Raw genomic sequence first — 18034 nt, 5'->3', positions numbered from 1 at the left:
GAATAGAATCACTTTCAAGCCTCTTTTCCTGACTAACCTTAAATTCCTGCCTGGGCATGGACTACAAATAGATAATTACATGTGGATAAAAGCCCAGTAATATTTCTGAAGAATGCACAGGAATGTCTGCTCTCTAAATGCACTTCTGTTTAAGCTCTCATGATAGAAGTTTAGTCCACACAGCTTAATGAGAATTTAAAATTAAAAACCAACAACCAAACAAAAACACGATGCGCAAAACCCCAACCTAAAATACACCTCAGCAGCCAGACTTTGCTTGGAGGTTACCTGTACCATAAAAATGGAAATAGGTGTTATTATAGGGATTATTATTTTGGAGCAAGCTCTTTCTCATAGCATTTAATAGCTTCATTTTATATTGCAAACATTTCTGTGTGTTAATGAAACTGTGGTAGATTTCCCTTTTTTTCTTCAGCTTAAGCAATTCTACTAGTTGTTTATGAAAAGAAGTCGTCATCCAATAATCTTTCTTATGCAACTTTCCGATGTTTTATCAGCTCTCCCAACTAATAGCTGTGTTTACTGTAACATTCTGGGATTTTCCCTTCTTGGTAGCTTTTCTTCAACTAATGGAAAAGTTGGGGCCAAAAAGAAAAAGCTTAAAAGCTCATGAGAACCCCTCTAAACTTCACCCTTTCTGTTGTTTTGCTAGTGAGAATCCAGGGTTGTGTTTGGATGCTGAAGTGGCCTTAGCAACTGGGCAGCTTCTTGCCCCTAGCAGTCAGCAGTCCAGCAGTGCAGCATCCCGGGGAGAGACGCCCTGTTCCTTCAACGAGGAGGATGAAGAGGATGAAGATGAGGATTCTTCCTCCCCAGAATGAGGACAGTAGAAAATGGAATATACAAAATGCTGCTCAAATATTCTTAATGGGAGTTCCTGTTTGGATTTTACTGGTTTCTTGCCTTGGTTTGCACTGTGTTTGGTGAACCAAAATGGAAGCTTCAAAACAAGTTTATCCATAGCTGAAATTGAAGAATTGTATAACTGAACACAGAGTGACATGCAGAGGCAGAGCAAAGTGGGTTTTATAAACTATAAACAAGGAAAAGAACAAAGTCCCTGGACATGTGGCAAAGTAAACCTTAAATTCATCTTTTCCATTTTGGGACTCAAGTCTCTGTCTTCCCCTTGTCTTTTTCAGATGGAGAAGAAAACAGTCAGTCAGTAAAGGCCAATGCTTGCATTGTCTTTTGGCCGTGCTGCCTTTAGAAAAAGGGGGAGCGAGTACATGCAAATGTGCTGAACTCGTTATTTAAAACTATAAAAGTATGAAAGTGGTTATAGGGAAAAGGGGCTGTTAAAATGTTTGCTTTTTTTTCTGTTCAACTTGCTGTATAGAAGATTCTTAAAGTAATATAAATTGCAAGTGATTAAATGAATCTTGAAATAGTTTATATCCATTTTAGATACTCTAAAAGTAACATTAGTATAAAAGGTTCATATGTTCCTTTATATTGCAGGCCTAATTTATTACAAGTGATTATTCTTAGCCATTATTAAAACAGTCAGGAAACAAACAGTATTCTCTGCACCAGCTTTTTTCAAGGAAAATAAGTAAAAAAATTGTATTTCTAGATTAAAGAGTATTCAGTGTAGCTTCTCCTTTACTGTTCTAACTTTATATAATCCCTTTGACGTTAAAGCATGTCTTGTTTGTTTTAAAAAGGCCTCCCACCATGTTAAAGATCTCAGGCAGCATGTTTTCAAGGCAGTCTTTTCAAATTCGGGGTGGGCAAGTCACATAACTTTTAAAGTCATAGGCTGAGGTTCTTAGGGGAAAGAAATAAAATTTCAACAATACATCATCTCATGTTTTGCATTCTGGTCAGCTTGGATTCTGACAGATTTTCTTATCAGTAACTTCAGTTGCATTTACCTTGATGCACCTTTGAAAGTTGTATCAAACCACTAAAAATAATCTGGCTCAAGTTACCCAACACATATCCCATGTGAATTGTTAAATTAGACTTGCAGCAGGAGACTGTGTTTTCCATAGCTAACATCACATCCAGTCATAAAGACCTGTAAAAAAACCTTGACTATCAATGCAAAATGCACTGTAGATGTACTCTTCCCGTGGTGTTCCAGCGTCCAGGACTTTGCCTAGCCTCTCTTTTTCATGAGGTGAATCTTCCCAGTTTTTGCACTGTCTCTAGGAGGTTCCCCCATGTCTCAGCTGTGTGAGGCAGCTGTCCTGGCTGTTCCTGCGCTGGGGAATGGGGCAGTTTGTGCTCACCTGAGCAATGGCAACAGCTACCCCTGGGCTGCTGGCAGCATCACTCACAGCCTGAGCTGTGTCCATGTCATGTCTTACAGCCAAACCTGCACTCACTCAGGCCAGCAAGATCCAAAAGTACCAAGCCTGAGCTACAGAGAGAAAATGAGGCTCCAGCTCAAGAGCTGTGCAGGAATTAGCAGAGGGCTGGCTGCTCCCAGGACAGGTAAAACTGTGAGGAGTAGACAAGCACCACCCCATGTTTACATTACAAACTAAAGCATCAGATAGAAATGTCTCACAGATAGTTCCTGCACCTGAGGAGAACCTGAGGAGTACCCTGCACCAGAATGTAGGTAGGGCTCTTGACTGAGCCGTTTTAAACAAATGAATGGCAAATGCACAAACTCAAATGCCTACCATGGTATTCACGCTTGGGGCAAGACTGTTAAGACCATCCTGTGCTCATGGCTCACAGGCAACAGCAGACTGAGGCTTTACACCCCCTCACTTCCACTGAATCTGTAACACTACCTCAATACCAGAAAAGCTTTACAGAAACAAAAGAATATTCTTGCTGAGAGAGTCAGTGCATTGAGTCAAGTGGCTCACTTTTGAAATGGGGGAAGAAGGGAACAGGTACTCCACACATATTACTATGGAATTGTCAGCTTCATGATTGACAGAACATGATGATTTAAAGAGATCGTCACTTTCATTCCTTAAAAACCCATTGCTTTTTCAAAAACTGCCCTGTCAGCCAGCTTTCTTTGGAGAGTGCAGATCAAAGATAGCTTAGATATGCGTGGTCCTAAGGAATTCTTTTAAGAGGGAAATATCTTCCAAAGTAGTTCCACCTTCCTCCCCCCAGCAATATATTAGGGACACATTTAACTTTACACTTTCTTCACACTTCTCACTCAAGATCCGTGTAAAAAAAAAACCAAACAAACAGCAAAACACTGATCAGTTCCTAAAGAGCAGCACTTTGAACTATAAAAACCTGGGGAAAAAAAAATGCTTCCAGCCCAGAAATGGAATGTATTTTATTAGCAAGTCAGTGGGCTTTCTGCTTTAAAGGGGGAAGATCTTCAATGACACCTTTCCTCCACTGATGTCTGTGTCCTTCAAAGCTGCAGCCTGCACAGCTGCCTACTTTCTGGAAAACATCAAACTACCAAATTTAAAGATAAAAAGTAAAAAAATATGGGAGCACATAATATTTATTTGACAGTTGAACCAAGCCTTTAAAAGTTTTGTGGGTTTTTTTTCTGGACTAGTTGAATACAAAGGACAAAACAAGTTAGAACATTTAGAAGAGACTTCAAAAGTAAATTCTTTCCTTGGGCTTCTTTGTGCCAAGTACCAGTTAAGGATGAAGTTCAACTGAGGCACAGCTGTCCTGTGGCTACACTAAAGTCTGGGAACTAGGAGAACTGGGGCCTTATCCAGCCACAGTCACTTGTGTATGACCTCAGGCAAACCTTTCAATCATTTCTGGTGATCTTAGCTGCCATATTTAAAAAAGAAACAAAACACACACACAAAAACCACAAACCAAGACAGGTAAATGCAGGACCTCACTAAAGGCAGCTGCTGCAATTGTGAGTAAGGGAGTTGAGAATATTAACAAACCACAGAGCTCCCATTAAGCTCACGGCAGTGTTTATGCTCAGCTGCTTCAACACCCAAGCCCTCCCTCCTGTTGAGAGCCAGCAAACACTTTCCACAATAAAATGGTCATGGCCAAGATTGATTTTCCCATTTTCTGTTCAGTTCCCATCATCATCTCCTGTCTCGTGCAATATCCCTCATATTCATTGACAGGAATCAAGCAGCAACTGGTACTAGATCATACTTCATATAAGAAAAAGTCAACATTTAAATTTCCATGCAACTTAAATGTAAGATAAATTTAAGATATTTCCGTGTCTTGGAACACTCTTAGTTATACATTTAGGAGGCACTTGACTGCAAGCAATATAATGCTGTATGTAAATACCTTTATAGTACAGTGAACAACTTTATTTCTGGACTAACTTTGTGCTTAAAAAATCTAAATTTGACTTACAAAAACTTGTCAGCTCCACTATCTAGATGAAAAACTATGAGTGGGAGACAGCATTTTTCTATTATGTGGAAATCTGACAATGTTTGTGAATTCTGATATTTAAAATTGCATTAAAATGTACCAGTCTTCTCATTTCCACACTGAATTAACGCCAACAATCCACGTAATCTTAGTGTGTGTATCCAGTAAACACCACCAGTTCAACTGAAGATATGACTTTAACACCAGTACCAGTACTAAACCCAGTACAAGCCCCACTGTAGGTGTTTCCATTTTGGTTAAGGGGTTTTAATTTTTAAACTACAGCTTGAAAATACTCCTAAATCCTTTTGAGCAGCTGGAGATTGCCAAGGATACAGAATTACCACAGAAGGGTTTCTGCTGATCAACTATGTCAGCCTGAAGTAACATTATGTAAAAAGGCCTAATAACCAAATATTAACCCTTTTGTTTTTTTAAAGAAAAACGAGGCATACATGTTCATCCATTAAATGATGCTTGAATTTAGAATTCCACAGTTAAGGTTTAAAAGCTCAAGTGCTCTTTCTTTAGACCAATCCACCATTTTAATTCAAGAGTATGGCTGAAACTTAACCATATTTGAACTCTGGGGAATACTCCTTTTTGTAGTTAACTGGCCCTTTTCAGCTGAAAATAAACCAGGCAGTTGATTGTAGACTCCTTTTCGTAAGGGAGAGGCCAAGGACCTGTTTATGGAGGTTTGTTCTTTAAAATGTGACACTTGAATTCTGGTCTCTGACTGCAAGCATGCAGCCATGAATCATTTGTGGACACCACACACCTACCTGAGCACGTGAACAGCTCTAAAGACTTAATTTTCTGCTGGCAGGTGTTCACACAACCCAATCCTAATACCATGAAACTCATTCCTTAGATTTAACAAAGTTCCCAAATCTGATAATCTCTTCCCTGTTTAGCTGTTAGGATTTTTTCTGGTGAGTATTTTTAAGAGGCTGTGAGTAACTGTCCTCCCCCCAGTCCAGGTATATTGCCAAAAAATACCCATAACCAATGTTACTCCCCAGTGTTCATTCCATCTGCAAAGGACTACTGTCCTTTCAAGTCACTGCAGAGCTGTGTGTGCAAGAAGCCCCAGCTCCTTCAATCTGATTGCTTGAGGGGGCATCCATGGATCCCTCCCCAGCTGGCACTGACAGTGAGGGAGGGAGTGCTCATTAAAACAGTAGGCCAGTAACTGAAGGGAGGGGCTGTTTATTGCAGCTGTTCAGAGATCATAAAGTCACTCTCTACCCTTAAACACCTTATCTGCCCACACAGAGATCAGACAAAAACCAAAATGTTTTCTTTCTGTTTCCATATTTTTGATGGTTCTGAAGAGTCCAACATTTAGGATATCCACCTAAACTGCAGGACACCAAAAATCCTTGCTCAAAATTGGTAAATTTAAAAATTACCAAAATTTACTCAGAAGTAACATCTGAGATCTAACCATCCAAATCCCAAGGGAAAGCCTCCTGCTTAGGAACAATGTGGAGCAAATAAATCTGCATATATCCAAGAGGAAAAGCATTCTGACCTGGGTAACAGAGCCATGATAATTTCCAAACAGGTACAGGAACCTCCCAGTAGCCCAAACTTACATCTCTTCTTAGTCTTCTGTATTGGCTAGAAAAGTGCAATCACTTAAATCTCTTCTCTCTAAATGCCATTCTCTCAACACTCTCCAGGCATAAGTATTTTAGATGTATGGACACCATGGGATAACAGAATACAGCAATGTTAAATTTAAATCCAGTTGTAGATGCAAATCAAACTCATCTATGCAGAAACGTTTTCCAAGACAAAATGAGTCTTTACTGATGAGTTGGTTTTAGCCCATTCTCCTCTCCAGGCTGAGTAAAACACTGCTGCCCATGCTGCCCAGCCACACAAGCCAGGCAGCCAGAGAGGGAAAAACACCATGTATCCATAGTCCTTCCCACTGACATTTTCTGGTCACATACAACTACTCTGAATACCCACAGAATTTAAAACTATCAAAAAGGTGAAGTCCACAAAACCAGTCTCCAGGCATTTTGATGGGTTTGTAAAATTTCTATTGTATCTTTAATAATTACTAGTTTTGATTGTACTAATGCAAGGATTAAGTGGATCTCCCAGAATTTCCCCAGGAAAACACCAGCTGAATCATAACCCATCATACAAGTTTCTGAAACATTCCACTGTCTTAAAGGCCATGCTTATACATGAAAAATACTTCAGAGATGCATATGCAAATGTTACGACACTGTATCTAACAAGCACCTACTGTAAAAAAATGAATCCTGCTTTGAACAAACATGTAAGAAGTAGGATGTGAGCCTGTCCTCATTCCTCAGGCCCTGACTGCAAACCATGCCCAAGGCACAGCCTTTGTGTTTGCATATCCTACACGGCATCAGGAGAAACTGGCCAGCAAGCACAGGCAGTTTTACACCAGGACTTTTTTGTTGGTACCTGGGGGATGATCTGGCAGTAGATGAGTCCTTGGCAAGGAGACTGATGCTGAATTCTGAGTGCTGATGTGCCATCAGCCCATGTTCTTTTCTACTCCATGCTGCAACTTGTATGCAGGTCCAGCCCTCCATCCCCCCTTACAGAAGCACTTTTTAATATCCACTATATTCTACATGAAGTAATTGTAGAGACACTTCCTTTTTATATTTAAAATGCAGAAACCACTTGAAAGTTCATTAACTTTTAAATTAAACTTTTTTTTTAAGAACAAGGCCAGTCATGGACAAAGCTATTTAGTGACCTCCAACACTGAACTCAAAGCAGGGTTTTGTAAACATGGTGGGTGGGAAGAGACAAATCCAATTACAAGCATGCTAATTATATGGGATTTGAAGTTTTAATTAATTTTAATATAATCACCTTGCTCTCCCAACATCTTTATTGGCACAAAGCATCACACAAACACTTTAGTGGAATTTTTTCTCCCTTTTCTTGTGCTAAAATCTTTGGCAAAACCCAAGTTTCCCATTCATCTTCATTTGCTGCATATTTTTGAATTCTCCGTAGATTTCTTTCTTTCCAAATACCTATAAATTATAAATTAAAGTTTTATTTTTGCAGAAAGTCTGCTATTAAGCTATGCTGAATTTTTGCCCTGATGAGATAGCGTTAATTTCCACTACCACATTGTACATGGCTAGGAGTAGTGTAAAAAAGAATGTGGTAGTATTTTATGTGCTTTAAACACTGACAAAGAAATAAAGAAAAGTGCATATACAAAGTTTTACTTTCCTAATAGGAACACTGGCATTAGTAAATAGTATATTTGAACCAATAGGAAATATTACTTTGTAGTAGCAAACACTTTGTAAATAAAAACTTGTTATTTTTTTAATGGAAATTTTATAGAAGCTTTTTCTGTATACTCAATTGACCCCATGTTTACTGAAAATGCTGCAAGTGGGAATTGTACATTGCAAATGGGGGTGGGGAGCAGACAGTCTGACTGAGGTGAAAACTATGTATGCTTCGGAGAAGAACATCCAGTTTTCTGGGAACTGAAATGTAAACCTTAACTGTAGAAGAACTGAATAAAAAAAATTCAAGGCAACAGGACTGAGCCTGTCTTTGAGAAGAACATTGCAGACAAAATGTCACTCAAGGTTAACACTGCCAGTCTGCACACCTTGTTAGGAAAACAAGGAACTGCCCTGCTTTACATGGGAAATATTGCATCCTTTGGTTATTGAAAATAGCATAATCTAACAACTGCGTCCTCATTCAGAGAAACCTCCTATGTCATTATCCAGGGAGAGATGCTGGACTTCTAAAATTGTTACATTTTGATAACTCACAAAATGTTTAGGGATATTACTGTTCCTACCCATTCAAGACACACACCTAATCTATACCTAAGAGAAGGCTCCAGAAACAGGGTGTGTTCCCCCAGTTTCATGCTAGATCTATCCTGTTGAACACCCTTCAAACAGCTATAGACTCTGAACATATGTCCTTCCAAACCCCTTCCTCCTACTTTGGTAGCAAGAATCCAAATGACAAGAATTTAGGCAGCATTAGATGCAGTCCCTCTTCATCCTCTGTGCTGGTTTTCCAACTCTGCCAAATACAAAAACACCATGTAATTTCATGGTGCTTGCTTTTCCCCACATGCACAGAAGACCCACGACTCATTATTTTTAATCTCAAACCAGCTAAAAGTAAAAGACAATAGCAGAAGACTTGCAAAACTCAGAGTTCATTCTTGTGTAATAAATAGAAACTGCCACAAACACCTTTCAGCTAAAATGCAATGGCATACTTGGGAAGGCATTTTCACTAACAGATTTGGTAAATAACCACATAAAAACTCTTGCAATGTCTTTTTTATGGACAAGAAACTGCAGAAATGAGAGAAAGAGAGGGTACAGTCTTTATATCAGCAAGATATTTAGGGCTTATTTATACTTCTTAAAGAAAAAAAAAAAGTCTAAAAATCCTTACCTTCTCTTGTGTCAGTGCTCTGTAAGTTACTACCAGAATGATTCTGGTAAATGGAAACATTAAGCTGATGGTGAACCTGGTCGGACTAAATACTCTCCTCTAAAGAACCCTTAGTTCTCCGTAGTATGTTTTCAGTTGGAGATCTCCACCCCAAGAACCCAACAAAGCAACTGAGAAAATGTGAAAGCATAAAAGCCCATTTCATCTTTTCTAAGAAGTACTCAGCACAGATCTCTAAGAAATCTGCAAATAATGCTCCCTGAAATTACAAATACTTTTGGTTAGAGTTTCTCTGATTGTCCAACCAGACACCATCATATAAACTAGCTTATGTTTTTCTTCACATAAGTAAATCTGTATGTCTCCTAAAAAGAAGGAATCAAACAATGGTAACTTCTGCAGGATTAAGGGGCTCTGTGCTAATAATGGAAACTTGAAGGCCGTAACAAATATTGTCCTTGGTTAAAAATAAGAGTATTTAAAACTGTATCTTGTTGGATTCCACACATTCCATTAGAAAGCAAAAGTATCTGAAAACATTCAGGAAAACCAGAAAACCCCCAAATTTGTGTAGGTTTATTATTCATTAAACGCTGTCTCAACCCCAAGTGTAGGATAGGAGATAAATGAAAACAATACTTCATTGTCCGAGGGCCGTGTCACGAGTGCTGCCCTGGCCCGTGTGATCCGTGTAGGTTGCTCCTGAAGAGGCTCAGCTGTGCTGCCCTGCCCGTCCTTCGCCTGCCGGGGGAGGGACCGCACTGCTCTGGGGGTCCCACATAACACTGAATTCCTGTTCTGGTCCTCCGACTGGAAATCATTCAAAACGCTGAAAAACCTAATGTCACTGGCACTTCTCCTTGCTGAACTACAGTTCAGGGGTAACAAAACAGAAGAAACTGTTCCTATATATTTCACAGAACTTCCCATCTGTCACAAAGGTTAAATCAAGTCTGTCAGACTGAAAGCCCCAAACTGTTGAAGGAACTGCTGCTGCCCACTGGTTCTTACAGCTGCCCCCTGGACAACTCATTGCAGGCCCGGTTTTGTAACATTTCAAGAATCCTTCACCAGCCACAGACCAATTAAAAAACTGAAAACCATTGTCCCAGGAAAAGCCATGCAGGAAGCGATAGAAAAACCTACAACAATGAAATGACATCAAAAGGAAGAAGTAAGCAAAAGAAAGGTTCTTCCAGCACAAGGCAGCAAACAGAGCTACAAGATGGAAAAATTATCTAAGCATCAGTCATGTACCATACATCAAACCACAAAATACCAATCCTCTCCATTAGTTCAAATGACCTGTGCTAACCCAAGTTTTCATCATCCCGACATTAAAACCCAGTTTATGCAGCAATGACAGTATTACATACAAATAATACATACAATTAATCTGCCACCATTAACTGAACATTATTTTTCAAATATTAAATAACAAAAGTTACATTTAATGTCATATTATGTAAAAAGGAGCAAGCTACTTTTTTACAGCAGCTGCTGGCATAAGCAAGATAGTTATTTTTAATAAATAAGCACCACAAGGACGTGTCTTGAGACATTTAGAAGTTTAAAAAAATGTTTCAAATGAGTAAACCCCACGAAAATGTCCTAGCATTGACCTGTGTACAATTTAAGCCTCCGGCTCTGCAGAGTGAAATTAGAAGAGTGAGCAGAGCTCCCAGTAACAAGACTGGGCTGAGTGCATGGAGAACAAGTTCCTGCAAGGAAATGCAGGGTGTGAACGCACACAGACAGCCCACGATGAGTGCCCACACCGCACCCACGCTTCTCTGTGCTAAAGGTAAGAGTTACTTTCTAAGGGGGGTAAAGAAACCCGTGGAGCTTCCACAACTGCCAGCATGTTTTAAGGCCACACCTTAGTTAAGGATCAGAAAAAGAGGTGTTTGCATGTGTTCATGTGTTATGTTAAGAGGCAGTTCTTGCGCTTTAAATCTACTGTTCGGAATGACAGCTTTTGACCGCAACACCCGTATTATTCGCCCTTCCAAGAAACTGCAGCCCTGCCTTGGGGACCCGGCCTGTATTTGCCGAGTTCCCGTGTCTGCCCCGTGTGCCGGGCGCTGGGGCACCTGCGCTCCCCGGGCCGCTCGGCTGTCGGCGATGGCACAGCCTGTGCCGCTTGCCGCCCTCACTGCCAGGCAGCGGCCCCTGCTCTCCCCCGCCAGCGCCCCGCGCCCGTTCCGCGCCTCCCCGCGCTCCGGAGCGGGGCCCAGCGCCTTCCCTTCCCGGCTCCAGGGCCGCACACAGGCCGGGACCCGTCCCAGCGCCCACGGGGCCGAGCCCAGGCGGCCCGGCGGCGTTTGGCTCTGTTACCGCCGGGCACCGCTCGGGACAGCTGTCCCTGTGCCTGTACCTGCCCTGCCCGCGCTCCCTCCGCCGCTCCGTCCCCTGAGGGCCCGGGCTCGCGCCCTGCCCTCACCGGGAGCCGCCGCGCGCGGCCGCACGTCCGGGAGCTCTGCGGGGACGGGAACCCACCGAGCCGCGCTCCTCCGCCGAACGTGCTGCCGAATCCGCCCTTTCTAAACAGTCCTGAATCCTCAAGAGTTTGGAATTAGCAGCTGAACACCAAGGTAACGCTACTATAAACAAGTCATGAATATAACTAATACTAATTTAACCAAGTTGTAGAAAAAGCGGCTGTAACTGTCGCTAACAAGATGTACGTTAACACAGCTGCCGGCTCTTTGCAATCAGGTTGGCCAGGCTGATGTAAGCCCGGGGAAAGCCCAGGTTTTTATTATTACTGCTTTCAAATCTTTTCACCTTTTGATATTTTCTCATCAACTCATTAGCATGACTAAAGCCAAGTTTTAAACATTCTATCTAGAATGACTTGGTTAGCAGTACAGAGATCTTCTCTCTTGCCCCACCAGCCAGCTGTGTTCAGAAGAAAAGTGTCTTCTACACATCCTCCCAAACTCCAGCAATTCTATCTGTCTTCTATTTGATGTTCTGCCAAGCTTCTACCTACCATTTTCCATCATCAGGCAATGTATTAAGTCTATTAAATTAAGATTGGATGGGATAGGGCTGCTCTGTCTAGAGGCCATTGCCAAATGACTGAATCAACTGTATCAGAACATTTATCAGACCACTATTTGTTGGTCCTCGAGCAGCAAAATGAGCAGAAGACTGGCAGAGACCTGCTGAGGTTTGTATATTAACTGCAGAACCTTCCAGCCTGTCTAACTATACAGCTGTGTGTATGCTCCTGAGATGGTTGGTATTGACCCATCTATTTATCTGCAGGAAATGGGTGGTTGGCATGAAGACAAATGGGCACACATACCCTCAGTGATGCAACAATTCCAGGAAATAAAGCAGGCCTGGATGGTGGAGATTTTTCAGAAATAACTGCAAATTCATTCATGGAGTGGTGCCCCTATCTCAAACCTTTGGAAAATGTATCACCAAGCAGCATATTTGCTGACTGATGAACCATTCACAGTTACAAAATACACTGGACTAAAAGATAATTTAAAAAAATATTATAATAATTTTAAGATATAATTTCAGCCAAATATACCCCACTTGGACTACAAATGGATACAATCCCCCCAGCTGGGAGTTCTCTTGTTTGTATTCAACTGGTTAAAATATTGTTAGAAAAGATTATATAAAAGTATCAGTAGCAAAAAAACCTCAGTGAAACAGGAGACAGTCCTTTCCAGTGTTCAAATTCCTTAAAGATAATAAACCTGAAAGTAAAATGTAGGGAAGTACAAGGGCATGGAAGAGACTGAGCCAACAGACATTCCTAAGCAAGTGGGTCTGGTTTCATGGGCACGGATGCACACAGAACAGAACAAGCAGGCACCCTGAGGAGTGATGAAGGTACTTCCAGAATTTTTAATTCTCCATTGTCACGTTTTTGTAACTCTATATAGAGGGTAAAATACTGCATGAATTGGATACCCAGGAATGTGCTAAAGATCTGAAACAGTGCTATGGAAGAGAGAAAATGCACACACTGTACCCTCCTCAGCGTTCCCTGGGCTTTGTGGTGTTAAACTGAACAGGAGATACTGCAGAGACTTGTGCATTTACCCTCACACTCCCACTGGCCCCTACTGATCACCAGCAACCACTTGGTGGAAGAGCTACTACAGATTCTTGCCTTTACATGACTGGCAGTGTACTGTGTTTTTTCTAAGGCACTTGGCAAGCAGGGGAACACAGAATGTGTTTTTTTGCGGTGCAGAAGGAGTTAAGGAGCCATGTGCCTGAGTTCCCTGCAGATAGGAATAATGTGAGCCCCCTGACAAGCCAGGCAGGCAGCTCTGGCTCAGCAGATAGCAGGAACATGAACTGAAGGGGCAAAGACATCTCACAATTCCAACAGCCATTCATATCCTAGGGAGATTTCAGAGAGCTCTCTTGTCATGTTTTAAACCATGGCTGCATTTCTCTTTGTCAGAGTGCATTTGCCAGTTGCACTGCTGAGTTTTCATATGCAAGTCAGCCTACAGCAGTTTCCAGTAATGGCATCTTATGCAATTTCTGACCTACTTTAACACATTGGGGCATTTGGAGACATGACATCCACTGCAGCAGCTTTCTGCTTGACAGTGCGACACTGCAGCAGGAAGTGCAAGTCTTTACACAAACATATGGATCCACTGAAACACAGACAAAGAGACTTCAATTTTCAAGGTTATTTGTCAAGCCATTAAGGGCATCCAGATCGGTCATCATACATGTTATTTTTAGCTAGAAACTGTGCATTGTTTCAAAAAGATCAAATGGTCAAGTCACTAAGCTGTTACATAGGCACTGACCTGTGTGGCCCTTCTAGGCTGCAGTTTCCTGAAGAACACCTCAAATGAGAGCTTGTGTGTGTGACTGATGATAAACCATGACTTGGTTAGCAGTACAGGGATCTTCTCTCTTGTCCCACCAGCCAGCTGTATTCAGAAGAAAGGTGTCTTCTACACATCCTCACAAACTCCAGCAATAAATGGAGTACCTCTGTTAACTAAAAGCTTTATCAAAGAGGATTTTTGATACACTTTTATTAATTCCACTACCTAATGTGGACCTAACTACTACCAGGGACCTAACACTACTAAAAGAAAGAGAGCATATAGAATCATTCCCACCATTAATTAGAACTAAGCCTTAAATGGCAGAAGTAATAAGAGGAAATTTGGATTACTATCTCTTCCTTCTCCCCCATGAGAAATAAGACTCCAGACACATTTCACTGTATGGAAATTTCAAATATGTGATCTGATTAAGGCGTCTGCCCACAGCTGTTTGAGTGAGCCAGCAGACACTTGTCACTGCAAACTATGCTGAAGTTCAAGATCTACAGAGCAGCGTAGATCTTTAGAATAATGCTGGAAAGGTTGTTCTGTGCTTTTTTTCTTTCCTCCTCAAGTTTTGTTATTAAGGGAAGTTTTAAGCATGGCTGAAGCAAAGACCATACACACCATCATGACTTTTCCCATGCAGACAAAGCAATTAAGGCCAAATGACATCAAGTATTACTCACCAGCAGTTGCTTTACCTGGCTTCATTAATAGACAGTTATCACTCTTGTCCTGCCACTGTGCAATTTGTACCTCACTACTACAGTGCCTCAATTATCTTTCTTTCACTATTTTCCTGCAATAATAAGGCTATTAGTACTACTGAAAACTACAAGCATTTTAGTATACTCTTGCTTTGGGGCCAATTACTTTCTGTCAAATGAAAGAGGTTTTATGTAATGTTGTTATTCACTGCATTCTTGTTCTGTGTCCTTCAAGATAACTAATAAAATTAAGAAACATTTCAGGCTTCACCTGTAAGTTAATACATCCCCTCGAACCTCAGTGCTTCTTTGCTATCAGCTTTGAAAATAAACAAGCTCCCTTATAACCAAAAAGGATGTTATCATGCAACTTAAGAGGACAAAATAATGAGCTGGTCTCAAAAGAAGGCAGAGCCATTGCTTCAACTTTCCTCAAGAGCACATTAAGATTTGTAATCTTATCTGTGGATTTGTTTTAAACTAACAATTTAAATCAATTGGTCTGAAATTCACAACCACTTGTAAGTAATGTTTAAATCAAGCAATTTCTCTACACAAATTTAGAAAGGAACTTGTAGAATTACAGATGTTGTGCAAATTGTGTGCTAATCTCTCTTGAAAATTGAAAGGCAAAAGAATCATTAAAAAAAAGTTAGGTATTAAGCAAAAATCCAAATTCCTGACACTAAAACTCACCCAAGCTCTGATGCATTTTTCTTTTTCACATTCATAAGAACACTTAAAATGTTAAGACAACTTGGTACTAAATAATAGCCATTAAATATTTATAGTGTTAAGTGCATCTGTCCCATTTTTAATTAGGAGTGAAGTGGCAGTTTCTGAAGTTAGAACCTGCAGCCCAGCAGGTTTAAGAGAGACCTTGTTAGGGACAATAAACCCTGGAGGAGTTATCACTGTAGGGGCTCTCTTGTGTCAGAAAAATAGAAATAGCACAATATGCTCATGAGTCACATAACATTTGGGTACTGGAAGGACACATTTTTATTCCATGCAACTGTAAAGCAAATTCAAAAGAAGATAACCCTCTCTAATAAACAATATACACAGCTAAGTAAGTTTTCTGTACTTGAATATGAAATTTTTTGTTCCAAATACATTGATAACCATCAGCTTTTTACAGGAATTTTGCCAAGTCCAGATTAAACTCTTAACAATTCCCTTCAAGTAATGCAAAATCAAGATGAGGCACTGTTTCCACAGTTCCATGCAATACTTACTGTTCAGACCACATAAAAAGATTTAAGTACATGCTAGTGAAGAAAATATATTCCCTTTCTGGCTTCCTTAGGTGCTTGCCTGAGATTTAAAGAGACAAAAAAAGTCTTATTTTTTGTCATTAATTATTAGAGCTATTTGATCCAAACTACACAGTGACATTCGAGCTCCTAGTAACCTCATGCTAATGATTTTCTGATAGCTCTGCTCATGATTTTACATTAAGAATCAGTCACCAAATTAAAATATTTCAAACTGCAGTAACCTGAATTTTTTGACTTTTCTCTTTATTTTTCTTCCCCTCCCATTAAGACAGGAAGAAAACCTGCAGAAAGTATCTTACAGAGGAACTCAGTCTGATCTTCTACATTAAAATGCTTCTTCTAACAAGACAATGTCAGTTTTACATGTTTTAACTGAAGGGCAATTTCTGTTGCAACACTACTGTAAAATGAGGCCTCAATGATGAATGTTTTTTCTATAGCAACACTGACTATTCAGTCAGGAAACTTTTAAACTAAAGGAGTGCCATTTTTGGTGTGTAGCCAACATCTGTAACCAAACAAGCATCAGGATAAAGATTCATGATGCCAAACAGCTGAGGATGAAAGTTACTTCAGTGATTTCTCCTCTCAGCACAGCTAATACAAGTAAAGCTTCCAATACAGAAGCGATGTTCCTCAAAAAAGAAACTGGAAGGAAACCCCATGTGGTGTAACCTAAAAGAAAGGAAATAAATACCAAACCAGAAAAACAATTCAGTATTGATGTAGAGGATGGGCTCTACATTAAATAATTCTATTCCCCTAGTGTACATGAGTAGAACACACAACCACCTCAGGTCATTTCCACATTTGCAACAGCCTGGAGCAAAGGGAGAGCAGAGTTCTGCCCATTGAAAGTGAAGCTTTTTCTATTCCCAACAGGTTCAGAGCTAGATCTGACCCACAGGCAAAGCTGAACAGCAGTTTCTGAACAAAATTATACCTCACATATTCTATTAATACAATGAAAAAAAAAGTAATCTGTCTAAATGAAAGATTTTTCATGGTAGAGGACATTAACAGAATATTTTTAAGAAAAAAAGCAGTAGTTTCCAGGTATACTAACACAAACTGTAAATATAAATTCATTAAAAGGCTTCAGTGATTTGGTAGTAGACTTAGTGTGAATGCTGAGGTGTTTTAACAGTGTCCAGCTACCAAGATGATCATTAGCAATTCCACCAGCAGGGAAATCAAAGTTCTGAATAACTGCAAAAACCTTTAAGATTAAAGCTTTGAGCATTCCGAGGTTTTGAAATCCATACTCAGCTGCCCACATCCTCTTAGCATCAAGGATTTTTCCAGAAAACCTTAAATTATGCAATTTTCTCTATCACAGGAGATACATTTTGTTTTTTAAAACCAAAGTGTACCCTCTGATGCAAAGCTCTTGTTCAGCTTCAAGCTCTATTTAACTCAGTCTCTCCAAAAGTAATGATGAATAAGCTTCACAGAGAGGTAGACTTAAATAGGGCAAATCCAGGTTCAGTACCAGATTCCTGAGAACATTGCATTTAAAAAAAAGTAAGAAATCATTGAGAAGGGCTTGGTGCTGAGAAAGATATTTTTCCTTTCCAAATCTCATACTGAGAGAGAGGCAGGGTACAGGGGATTAAAAACACAAAACACAACACCCAGCCTCCACACTCTTGTTTTTGTTTCCATATTGATTCACAAGTCCTTTAGTCTACAACTCTTTCTTCTACTCTTCATTTGCATCCAGATTTTCTCTCTGCTCCTGGGGAACTACTGCAGCAGACATTTCAATGCAAGAGGAAAGAGTTTCCTTCACTTCTGTTCTACAAGCAGCATCATCCCCAGCCAGAAGTAATTGCCAGTCAGTGCTAAATGTCATCTGTCCTGAAGGGATCATCTTATCTACTGCATGATGGATGTAAATAAAGCCTTACAGCTCATTTTGTCTGACAAGCTTCTCCTCAGCTTTCCCTGTAACCCTGTGTGTGTATTCACATGGGGGTGGCAGGGGGAGAGAGCCATGGCAAGGAGAAGGCACCTCTGCTGATTTGGACACACACTGGCAATTTTAATGGTTTGAAATTAAAAGTCTTTGTTCCAGATTTGCAGGCACTAAAAGTTACTAGTAAGAATTGACCAGTATAAAAGTAAAACATTTCAGGTTTATGGTAACATAGCAGTAAATTTAAGTATTTATTCATAATTTAAAATGAAGCCTAAGAAACCTTTACTCTAAAGTTCGTATGAAGGAAAACAGTAATGTAATCCTATAATAGTCTGTACACCTGTTTACAGATAATTGCTATATTCTTTACCTATTCAAGACACAGAAATAAAAATGAGAAATACTTCAGTTTAATAGCTTAACACTACTTACTACCCACACACATTTTACATGTTTGATAGCTGAACCCTTCCAAAGCTGTGTTTTTTTCTCTCTCCTCCCCACCCT

General features: G+C 40.2%; 2 protein-coding genes and 1 long non-coding RNA gene across 5 annotated transcripts in view; all 3 read left to right on the top strand.

The window, feature by feature from the left end:
- The window catches only part of TFDP2 (transcription factor Dp-2), a 52580-nt gene extending 44683 nt beyond the window's left edge, over window positions 1-7897 (top strand). For 2 of the 3 annotated variants that reach the window (XM_015637392.3, XM_015637389.3), the window contains one exon: window positions 674-7897. In XM_015637392.3, coding sequence (XP_015492878.1) covers window positions 674-842 — 169 coding nt within the window. In that variant the 3' untranslated portion in view covers window positions 843-7897. The remainder of the gene's footprint in view (window positions 1-673) is intronic. The other variant, XM_015637391.3, reaches the window with a different exon arrangement.
- Window positions 7898-10527: 2630 nt separating this feature from the next.
- Window positions 10528-14586, top strand: LOC117244854. Its single transcript, XR_004498684.1, has 2 exons — window positions 10528-10591; window positions 12061-14586. It is a non-coding gene; the product is annotated as an uncharacterized LOC117244854 (long non-coding RNA).
- Window positions 10598-17941, top strand: LOC117244853 (putative SCAN domain-containing protein SCAND2P). The gene is made up of 2 exons (XM_033516685.1): window positions 10598-11381; window positions 17330-17941. The coding sequence occupies exon 1, from the start codon at window positions 10699-10701 to the stop codon at window positions 11332-11334; it is 636 nt and encodes a 211-aa protein (XP_033372576.1). The 5' UTR covers window positions 10598-10698; the 3' UTR covers window positions 11335-11381; window positions 17330-17941.
- Window positions 17942-18034: the final 93 nt, after the last annotated feature.

Source organism: Parus major, chromosome 9, assembly GCF_001522545.3.
Source record: "Parus major isolate Abel chromosome 9, Parus_major1.1, whole genome shotgun sequence".
Lineage (NCBI taxonomy): Eukaryota > Metazoa > Chordata > Aves > Passeriformes > Paridae > Parus > Parus major.
This window is presented reverse-complemented; position numbering and strand designations above follow the sequence as displayed.